Below are 11,313 nucleotides of genomic sequence, written 5' to 3' on the forward strand. Positions count from 1 at the left end.
AATTTATGTTTTTGACTATAAAATATTCTAATCAAATATATAATTTTATTGTTCCCCCAGTATAACAGATTTTTTTTTCACACTGCAATAGTTAATTTTATTTGTTCAAGGGCTCATATTACAAGCATTAAACCAAGCATGGGCTTTGATTTTGTGAGCCCAGATTCACCTATTTAGGAAGATAAAAGCAAACTGTGATCCATGTATATGGATGAAAAACTAAAGGCTCACAGTTAATCACATCATAGTTTTAAATTTCTACAGCCTAGAAGCCAGAAGTCACAGATCTTTTAGGTCTTTCTGGATGTCCCACAAGGTATCTGCACTTTTCTTGAGCTGGGCAACCTCATCAGCCTTCAGCTTCTGGTTGATCACACTGGTTAAGCCCCGAGCGTTCAGGATACATGGAAGGCTCAGGAAGACTTCGTTCTCAATGCCATACATCCCCTTCACCATTGTTGACACTGGATGAATCCTGGATAGATTTTTCAACATGGATTCAATGAGATCAGCCACACTTAATCCAATAGCCCAGTTGGTATATCCTTTTAGCTTGATGACTTCATAGGCACTTTCCACAACCATCTTATGCACTTCCTTCCAATTTTCACTGTCGTTGTCTGTTCCCATTTCTGGATTCAGTTCCTGAAGAGAAACGCCTGCCACATTCACTCCACTCCACACAGCCACACTTGAATCGCCATGTTCTCCCAAAATCCATCCATGGCAGCTGCTGGGATGAATGCCAAGTTTTTCAGCCATGAGATAGCGAAATCTAGCAGAATCCAGATTACACCCACTTCCAATTACACGGTGCTTGGGTAGTCCACTGAGTTTCCAGGTAACATATGTGAGAATATCCACTGGGTTGGAAACCACAATTATGATACAATCAGGACTGTACTTGACTATCTGCGGAATAATGAATTTGAAGACATTAACATTCCTCTGCACCAGATTGAGCCGGCTCTCTCCTTCCTGCTGGCAGACTCCCGCAGTCACCACCACAATCTTAGAATTGGCAGTCACAGAGTAATCTTTATCTGCCACAATTTTAGGTGTTTGAAGAAATAAGCTCCCATGTTGCAGATCCATCATTTCTCCTTTGAGTTTATCTTCTAAAACATCCACAAGGGCAAGTTCATCCGCCAGAGACTTTCCCAGAATGCTGATGGCACACGCCATACCAACTTGTCCAACACCCACTACAGTGATCTTATTGTTTGGGATGGTTGCCTCTTCTTCTGCAACTGGTGCAGTTTTTCCTTAAGAGTTGCCATTGTGCCCAGAGAGAACCCGCAGGGAGAGTCGCGCGAAGAAGACAATGTTAGCTGCGTGTGTCTCCTCGGGCGCAGGATCTCAGTATAACAGATTTTTGTCATTACTTTTTTCTCTTTGTTCAAGTAAACCAGAATGTAAGGTCATACAGAATTATCTTTTATTAAAAAGATTTATCTAGATACTAGTCAAAATTTTCCCAGTGATTCTCTGGCTTCTTCAGCCACTGTGTTTTGGTCCTATAGGTTGGCCTGGCAGTAGTGAACGGACAGCTCATGGCTGTAGGAGGCTTTGATGGCACAACGTACTTGAAGACCATTGAAGTTTTTGATCCTGATGCCAATACATGGAGGTAACCTTTAAGCTACATTGCAGATCACCTCACTGCTGACTTGAAAATCATGGGCATAAGGTCGCCTGTGACCATCAAAATGGGGATGGTCAGTACATTGAGAAGTGCTCTTGCAGTACTCATAAGAGAGCTCCAAGTTACCCATATTTGATGGCTTCTTGTGACTTCACTGCTCTAAAGTGGCTGACCTCTGACAACATCTTCTCTTTGGTAACTGTTCAGTTTTATAATAGAGATGGCAAACACGGAAAAAAAAAAATCTCCTCTCTAGCCCCATCATGTTCAGCTGAGGTAAGTGAGGCACTGAGAAAAAAAATGAAGCAAGTTAGTGATAGAATTAGAACTTAGATCTCTTGCTTCTAATCTGTCACAATTTTTTGGTGTTCCTATGCACAGCTTTGTGCCCAGGAAAAAACAAACTTCAGTTACTTTTTTAAAAAATAATAGTTTATTTCATTTTAAAGCTGTTTTCCTTAAGCTTTTAAAATCTATTTAAATATATTATTATTCTATTTTAAAGTCTAAGGGTGCCTGGGTGGCTCAGTTGCTTAAGCGTCCTACTCTTCGTCTCAGCTCAGGTCTTGATCTTAGGGTGGTGAGTTCAAGCCCCGCATTGGGCTCCATGCTGGGCATGGAGCCTACTTAAAAAACAAACAAACAAAAACTATTATATTTTAACAGTCACTTTTAGGAAGGAATCTACCACTTATTTAAGAGGTTTAACTATGTTAAATTATATTTATAGGTTAATTTTACTTTGTTTTTAAATCTTTGTCTTAACAATCTTAACAAATATTTTCTAAGGACTTAAGTAGTTCTTATAAATTCACATAAATCATGTGACTCATGCATTTATTTTAAATATTAAAAAACTAGGACGGCTGGGTGGGCTCTGTTAATTAAACGTCTGCCTTCAGCTCAGGTCATGACCTCAGCGTCCTGGGATCGAGCCCTGCGTCGGGCTCCCTGCTCAGCAGGAAGCCTGCTTCTCCCCCTTCCACTCCCCCTGCTTGTGTTCCCTCTCTCGCTGTGTCTCTCTCTGTCAAATAAATAAATAAAATCTTTAAAAATAAACAGAGGCATCTGGGTGGCTTGGCTCAGGTCATGATCTCGGGGTCCTGGGATTGAGCGCCTCATCGGGCTCTGCTCTCAGCTGGGAGTTTGCTTCTCCCTTGGCCCTTCCTCCCCCCATCATGCTTGCTCTCTTAAATAATAAAATCTTTAAAAAAAATTCAGTCTTCATGTCTGGGAAAGCCACACTTTCACAGATGTTTAAATGACATTCTTTGGATTCTGCCTTTCTCTCATGGCTCTGTATGACTTGGTCACAATACTAAAGTCAGACTAAAAGTCAAACATTGTACATTTTTGGCTTCTACTACATCACATTTTCACAGCCTTGTTCATTAAGTAAAGATGTACTGAGTATTCTAGACATCAGGGATACAACAGTGAAAACAAAATTCCCTGCTGTCCTGGAGCTGACATTCTAGTAAGGAGACTAACAGTACCATGTCAGGGGGTAGAAGCACTATGGTGAAGAGCCAAGAGGGGTAGGGGTGTCCAGGGAGGAGTTTCTTTTGAAAATGTGGCCTAGGAAGGCCTCACTGCAAAGGTAACATTTTAGCAAAACCTAATAGAGGTAAGGGAAAGATAGATAATGGGAGGTTTTCCTGAAGAGGAGCCTCCCACTTGTGGCATATTTTCTTGCATATTCAGCTTTCTATGTTTAGTGAGAATTTGGGAAAATCTCCAGATTTACTTCTGCTACTTAATCTCTATAATCCTACATAAGGACCTATTTCTCAGTAACTGTCACTAAATAGAATTAGTAATATGTGACCAAGTAATATTTATGAAATTCTTAAGGATCATCAGTTGAGAGATTATGATCTAAATTTTTGTAGTTACATATCCCAAACTTAAAACCAGTTTTACCTTACAGCTGACAGAGGATCTAATATTCTTTTCCATGTAAATCTTTAACTTTGAAGATGATCTTGTTCGCAGGTCAAAAACTAAATGCTTACTTTATTTACTCATATCCAGGTTTGTTCCATAAAGGAGGAGGCTTGTAAGAATACATGTAAGACAAAAAGATAAAAATAAGTTATCAATGTTTAGGCAGAGGGAAATGTGAGTAGGAAAATAAGATAGCCATGGTCAAAACTAGACAAAAATGTAGAATATGATTCTGTGTAATTGTTAGACGTCAGTTTAGGTGTAAAGTTATAAAGTCGTGATACAAAATGTGGATACCACAGTCTCTTATTCTTAAAACAGTATCCTAGAAATGAGACCTTTTCACCCAGTGTCTGAAATAATTCTGCTGCTTGCCAGTGCTCAGTTCCAGGTCCTAATCTTTGGAAGAGAAGTAGGAATCTAAAAATATTGGTTATGATAGAAAACGTGTTTTATTAACATCTAAGTTGTAGAAGAAACAGTGCTTTCTCCACTTCGAAATCTGATTTTGTTTCTTTCTTTGCAGGTTATATGGCGGGATGAATTACCGTCGGCTAGGGGGTGGTGTAGGAGTTATTAAAATGACACATTGTGAATCCCATATATGGTGAACATCTAGAGACAGTCATGTACATGCTCCTCTGTATTCTGGAGAGCTTTGACTTTGGAGCTTTGTATAGCTCAAGAAAACATTAGAACAAATTTTATTCTTTGCCGGTGCCTCAACATATGGAAATACAAATACAATGAAAGTACTTCAACTGCAAGATGCCACCTTTGCACAAAAATTTTCAATTCTGTGCAGAATATTTATTTTTGGTTTTAATTTATCATGGGGTTTTTGTTGGGTTTTTTTGTCGTCGTTTTGTTTTGCTTTGGATTTAGCCTTCCTCCCACTAAAAAAGGAAAAAAAAAAAAAGGAAAAGAAAAAAATAAAAAAGGTAAAAATTCTAAGCAGTGAAAGTTTATTTTTAAGATATTAAGTTTGAAAATACTAATAAAGGGAGAAGGGCTATACATGATCTAGTTATTTCTAGGCACTGCATCCACATGACTCCACAAGGACTACCAGTGACAAAGGTATGCAAAGTGTATTATTTAGCCATCATGCTTGCACTAAGCACCAGAAGACTTGAAAATCTAAAAAACAAAACAAAAAAAGGAAACACTCATTTTAAATAGTACAATTCAAAAGGAATATTAAGTAGATAAAACCAGGACTCAGACACTAAAGTTTTCATCAGTGCAAGTTTGCAAATTGTTTCCTTCCATATGAACTTGTTTTCCATTATATTTAGTCTTTTTTCATAATATTTTCATAGGATTTCTGCTAGCTCTAGAGCTCTGCTCAGTGCCTCTATAAAAACAGTATACAGTTCTTATATGCTGTCTTGAGGATCCTCCAATAGAATCATGTGCTACTCTGCAGAAGTTTTTGCCCAAAAATATTACTGACTGAAACAACTTTCCTTCTTGTTTCCTTATTGCTACTAAGGACCAGCAGGGAGAAATGCCCTCTCCCCAGCAGTGAATACTGTTATGCAATTTTCACTTGACGCTCAGGCCTGCTGAAGCTCAGGCTTACCTGTAATCACAGCCTCCAAGGGAATGAATTCTTCAGGTCATGTAATAATACACACTAATGAGTGTAAAATTGAGGCATTTTATTAATAAAATCTTGGTTCTTTTATACAAACTATATATCATTATCATTCTCTGTTACTACTCTCAAATTGCACTTTCTGGTGAAAAGTTAAAATTTTTAAGGAAAAAATGATACAAATTTCAGTGGTCTAAGTTTTGTCATTGTGTTCATAGACCAATTTTTTTCAATGTATTTTGCAGGAAAATCTTTGAATAAGACTTTAACCACAACCAAAAGGAATAACCTTCTCCTTCTCCCTCCCCTAATACAAAAATGTTTGGCAACTTTTGTGTTTACATTTAAAGATCATTTGCACCTTTACAAGGAAAAAAAAACAAGTATTTGGTGAACAATTGTTTACATGTATCATTTATGCTTTTTTCTAGCATGTATAACTTTTTTAAATAAAGGTAGTACTTACCATAAAAAAAAATTTTGGCTAAATGTTTTTTAGTGCTTGTGTCTTTGCTATGTAGTTTCTATATCATTTATATTTCCTTTATGTAAAATTGTAAGTACTTTCAACCTGAAGGAATAAAGGGATTGCCAGCTAGAATCATGAACTTTTATTATATATCTTATATAATAGGATTATATTACCTAACCTCTAAACTTATTTTCTGGTGTAGCACTTAGAACCATACAATTCTGAGCTAGAAGGACTCTTAACAATCCCCAGATCCAAACCCATCTATTTCTCTGCTCTAAGACTGAAAACCAAAGATGTCCTTCCTAAGAGTAAATATAGTCAATGATAGGACCAACATTAAAAATCAGTTCCCTGAACTCCCACTCCATTTCTCTTTCTGTGCCACACTGCCACTCCACCCACACTTGAAACATGGCCTAGAATTCAGTATACTAACAGACTCCAAGTAAATCTGGTATGTAACATTAAAAAAATAAACACTTTATGAGATCCTTAGAGTACTGCATCATTAAGTCAGTCTTCAAGACAAAGCTCACTTATTTCCCAAGATTCTACTATTGCATGTATTTTAAGAAAAGGAGAGAAATAAACTGAGGGTTGCTGGAGTGGTGGGGGGTGGGAGGGATGGGGTGGCTGGGTGATAGACATTGGGGAGGGTATGTGCTATGGTGAGTGCTGTGAATTGTGCAAGACTGTTGAATCACAGACCTGTACCTCTGAAACAAGTAATATATGTTTAAAAAAAAAAAAAGTAGGAGGGGAAGAATGAAGGGAGGGAAATCGGAGGGGGAGACGAACCATGAGAGACGATGGACTCTGAGAAACAAACTGAGGGATCTAGAGGGGATAGGGGTGGAGGGATGTGTTAGCCTGGTGTTGGGTATTAAAGAGGGCACGTTCTGCATGGAGCGCTGGGTGTTATACGCAAACAATGAATCATGGAACACTACATCAAAAACTAATGATGTATGGTGATTAACATAATTAAAAATTTAAAAAAAAATAAGAATAGGAAAAAAAATTCTAGGGATTAGGCTCTCAGTAGGAAAGTTCCCAGTAGGAGCAATTGACACAGCAGTGATTCAAGAGCAGAGACCCAGGAACTACAATACTGACCAAAGTGTTCATTGGAGCATAAAGGGTTATTTTTTCCTTCTACTGAAAGTGGTCCAGTTTTATTATTGACAAAATATACCTATTATATAAATGTCATTGCTGTAAAAGAATATTTGCATAGTGATATCCACAACTATGAAGTGAGCTCAGAGTTGGGTTGGGTTGGCTGTCCTCTTCATTTTATAAATAAGTAAACTGAAGCTTAGAAAGTTAGAAGGACATGTAAAAACTGAACTTCATATCCACATAACGATTCCAAATCCATTCATTGTTCTCTATACTACTCTCCAACCTAGGGGACAGCTGTTGACCCTATATCCTCCCCGCCTATGGATCCAAGAAGAGTTGTTGATTTTTCCATCTCTTCAACTTTTTACTTGTTAGGACACAGTGGCTATCCTCGTATGAGGAACTGGAAACTGGAAGTGAAATGTGTAGTTTTAAGTAAAAAAAAATATAAATCATGAATAGGTGCAGAAAAATTTGACAAGATCCAACATCCATGCATAATAAAAACCATCAACAAATTAGAGAATTGCTTTAACCTGACAAAGGGTATGTATGAGAAACCTACAGCTAACATATTTAATAGTGAAATATACACTAAGATCGGGAACAATATAAAACTACATCCTCACCACTTCTATCTGCCATTGTGGTGGAAATTCTAGCCAAGGCAAGTTGGCAAGAAAAAGAAAGAAAAGGCATCCAGATTGAAATTAAGTAAAACTCTTTATTCACAAATGACATTAGTCTTGCATACACAAAATCCTAAGGAATTCACTGAAAAAAATTACTAGAATAAACAAGTTCAGCAAGATCACAGGATATAAGAGCAATATATATACTCACAACAAACAATCCAAAAATGAAATTAAGAAGGCAATTCCAAATGTATAAAAGTGCAAGCATCTTTTTAAGAGGTCTATCCTTCAAAAACAGAAAACACATAAAATTACTTTACTGTCATTATCTAGTATGGATGGACATGTAGCTCTACTTTGAAACTCCCTAGCTACTTACCTTTTCAAAATAAAGTAATTTTCACTTACTTTGCAAAAAGTTTTTTGCCATTCTCAATAGCATGAAATAAATACTTAGGAATAAATTTAGCAAAAAAAGTGCAATACTTGTATGCTGAAAACTACAAAACACTGTTGAAAGAAATTTTGAAATAGATAGATACCCCATGCTCGTAGATTAGATATTAGACTTAATATTATTATGATGGCAGTACTCCCCAAATTGATCTATAGATTGAACACAACCACTATCAAAATCCCAGCTAACTTTTTTCAAAATTGACCAGCTGATCCTAAAATTCTTTGGAAATGCAAAAGACCCAGAATAACCAAAACAATCTTAGAAAAAAGAAGGAAAAGCTGGAAGACTCACACTTCCCGATTTCAAAGTGTACTACAAAGCCACAGTAACCAAGACAGTGTGGTACTGACATCAGTGAAATAGAACAGAGTCCAGAAGTAAACATCTATGGCCAAATGATTTTTAAGAAAGGTGACAGAGGCAACATGGGAAAATAGTCTTTTTAATAAATGGTACTAGAACAAATGAATGACATGAATGAATGAATATGCAAAATGATGACTTTGGATGCTTACCTCACCCCATACATAAAATCTCAAGATGGATTACAGACCTCAATTTAAAGCTAAAATTATAAAATCCTTAGAAAAACATAGGAGTAACTCTTTGAGACTTCAGATTAAGCAATGATTTCTTAGACACAACACCAAAGGCGTAAGAAATAAAATAACTGATAAGCTAGACTTCATCAAAATTAAAAACTTTTACATTTTGAAAATAAATGAGTTCACCCTGGTATTTCCAATTCAAATTTAACATTACAGAGTTTCTACTCAGCTTACTTTATTTTATAATTGCATATCTTGATTCATAACATTGTTACATGTTTTATACTCAGTTGTTATACGTTGTACTCAGTTATCTTGAGTACAACTTAAATTCCTTTGCTGCTCTTTTCCTAAGATATAGATGACAACATAGAGTCAAAATACTAGGATTTAAAGATACTAAAAATAACTCTGTGTGATTATGGCATGAACTTAATATAGTCAGGTTTATTTTCAATTTTTAAGGATTGCTTTTTCTTTTTGATCCAATTTTGTTTCATAATTATATAAAACACTTACATGGTTCCAAACTATAAACAAGGAACATTCAAATAAGTTTTAACTTTCATTCCTGTCCCCTTTACCCAATTCCTTCCTTCCCCCTAATTAGTAACCACTTTCATTAGTTTTTGGTTTATCCTTCCATTGTTTTTTGGAAACATAAAGGAAATACACAAACTCATATCTCACCCATTCCTTCCATAAAAGATAGCATACCATATATACATTGTCTACATGATGCTCTTTCAACAACACATCTTAGAGATCAAGATCACTCCATGGCAATAGTAGATATCTTCCTCAAACCTTTTTATAGTCACATAGTAGTAATTCACTGTGCAGCTACACCATAAACAATCCCCCTTTGATATGCGCATTTGGATTTTTTTCAGTCTTGCTATTACAAATACTGTTGCTATACTAATACTATAGATAGCCTTGTACAGGCTTCATTTATATTTTGCCAGTGAGTTTTGGGGATAGAATGCTAGAAGTGGAACATAACAATAAAAAAAATTAAAAAAAAAAAAAAAGAATGCTAGAAGTGGGATTGCTGGTCAAAGGATAAATCCCACATAATTTTGCTAGATATTGCTAATTTCTCCATAGAGATTGTACCATTTCCAATAATCTTTTAACTGTTTTTCCTTTCACTCTTGTCCACCTGTAACTCATTCTCCCTCATATCTTATAAAACATAGATTAGGTAATATTACTCTCCTGCTTAAAACTTCAGCGGCTTCCTATTGCGTTTAGAATAAAATCCAGTCTCTTCACAGTATCTACAAAAACTTAGGTGATGTAGATCCTGCCTCTTTCTATCAGGATTAGGTTTGGCTATGAGCAAGAGACCCAAAATAGCAACAGCTTGTACAAGATAAAAGTTTACTTCTCTGGGGCGCCTGGGTGGCTCAGTCGGTTAAGCATCGACCCTTGATTTTGGCTCAGGTCATAATCTCAGGGTTGTGAGATCGAGCCCCGTGTCGGGCTCCACACTGGAGGTGGAAACTGCTTAAGACTCTCTCTCTATCCCTCTCTGCCCCTACAACCCTCCCTCTCTTAAAAAAAAAAAAAAAAAAGTTCTCTGACATGTAAGTCTAGAGGAAGACCACCCAAGGGTGGCAATGAGGTACAAACTTTAAGAAGTCCTTGAGGCACAAACCCCTTTCAGACCATGCTCTACCAGCCCTATGACCTGACGTGCATCCCCGTGACCACAAAGAATGGCTAGAATTCCAGTCATTATATGTGTTCCAAAGAGAAAAGATGGAAGAAGAGTAAGAAAAAGGCAAAGGGTAATGCCCACTGTTTTTTTTTTTTTTAAAGATTTTATTTATTTATTTGAGAGGGAGAATGAGATAGAGAGAGAGCACGAGAGGGAAGAGGGTCAGAGGGAGAAGCAGACTCCCCGCTGAGCAGGGAGCCCGATGCGGGACTCGATCCCGGGACTCCAGGATCATGACCTGAGCCGAAGGCAGTCGCTTAACCAACTGAGCCACCCAGGCGCCCCAATGCCCACTGTTTTTTAAGGAAGATTCCTGGAAGCTCTACACGATCCTTCCATGTATAGGCTGTGAGTCAGAACTTAGTCATATGACTATACCTAGGTATAGTTACACCTGAGAAAGGCCAGAAAAGGTCATCTTTATTCTGGACAGCCACATGCCCAGTCAAAAATTGGGAGACATAACCAATGGACTAAGTCTCTGCTGCACAATCTCTTCACTTTGATCTACTACTACTCCACCCTCACTCACTCTGTTCCAGCCACACAGACTTCCTTTATTCCTCAAAGAAGCCGAGTTCTTAGTTATCTCAAGGCCTCTGCTCTTGCCATTCTACCTGCCTAGCAAACTCCTCCACACACCTTCACATAGCTGGCTCCCTCTCACCACTCAGGACTCAGCTCAAATGTCACTTCCTCAGAGAGACCTTCTTTGACAACTGTATAAAAAGTCACCCCTTTCCATAACGTACTGCCTTATTTTCTTTATAACATTTATCTCAACTGAAATTATCTTTTACCTTCCTCCACCAGAATATAATTTCCACATGACAGGGATCTTTTTTGTCTTCATTGCTATATCCCTGTTGCCCAATACAATTCCAAGTATACTGTAGGAGCTTAATATTAGTTAAAGGAATGACTGTCTGACTCCAAAGCCCATGCTTTTTCCACCATCTCTGCTATTCATGGTATATATGAAATAATACCCCATTCCAGAAAGTAACCTTTGTTTTTAGACTGACAGCCTATTAAAGTTTTTTCCTTTCAAACAAATTTTAAAAAACATCATTTATAAAGTAAAACAAAATCTTCCTGTGCCCAATAAATTAAAAGAAGAGATTTAGAGATTTAGATACAGCATCTTGAGCA

At 37.2% G+C, this 11,313-nt stretch overlaps 1 protein-coding gene and 1 pseudogene across 1 annotated transcript in view; one reads left to right on the plus strand and one right to left on the minus strand.

Annotated features, from left to right (window-relative positions):
• The window catches only part of KLHL20 (kelch like family member 20), a 54,298-nt gene extending 48,642 nt beyond the window's left edge, over positions 1-5,656 (plus strand). Inside the window, exons 11-12 of the mRNA XM_025877903.2 lie at positions 1,524-1,630; positions 4,119-5,656. Coding sequence (XP_025733688.1) covers positions 1,524-1,630; positions 4,119-4,203 — 192 coding nt within the window. The 3' untranslated portion in view covers positions 4,204-5,656. The remainder of the gene's footprint in view (positions 1-1,523; positions 1,631-4,118) is intronic.
• On the minus strand, positions 84-1,295 carry LOC112828674 (L-lactate dehydrogenase B chain-like; annotated as a pseudogene).
• Positions 5,657-11,313: the final 5,657 nt, after the last annotated feature.

The sequence above is a fragment of the Callorhinus ursinus genome, unplaced genomic scaffold (assembly GCF_003265705.2).
Source record: "Callorhinus ursinus isolate GAN/ISIS: 27379988/994484 unplaced genomic scaffold, GSC_fseal_2.0 scaffold13, whole genome shotgun sequence".
Taxonomy (NCBI): Eukaryota; Metazoa; Chordata; class Mammalia; order Carnivora; family Otariidae; genus Callorhinus; species Callorhinus ursinus.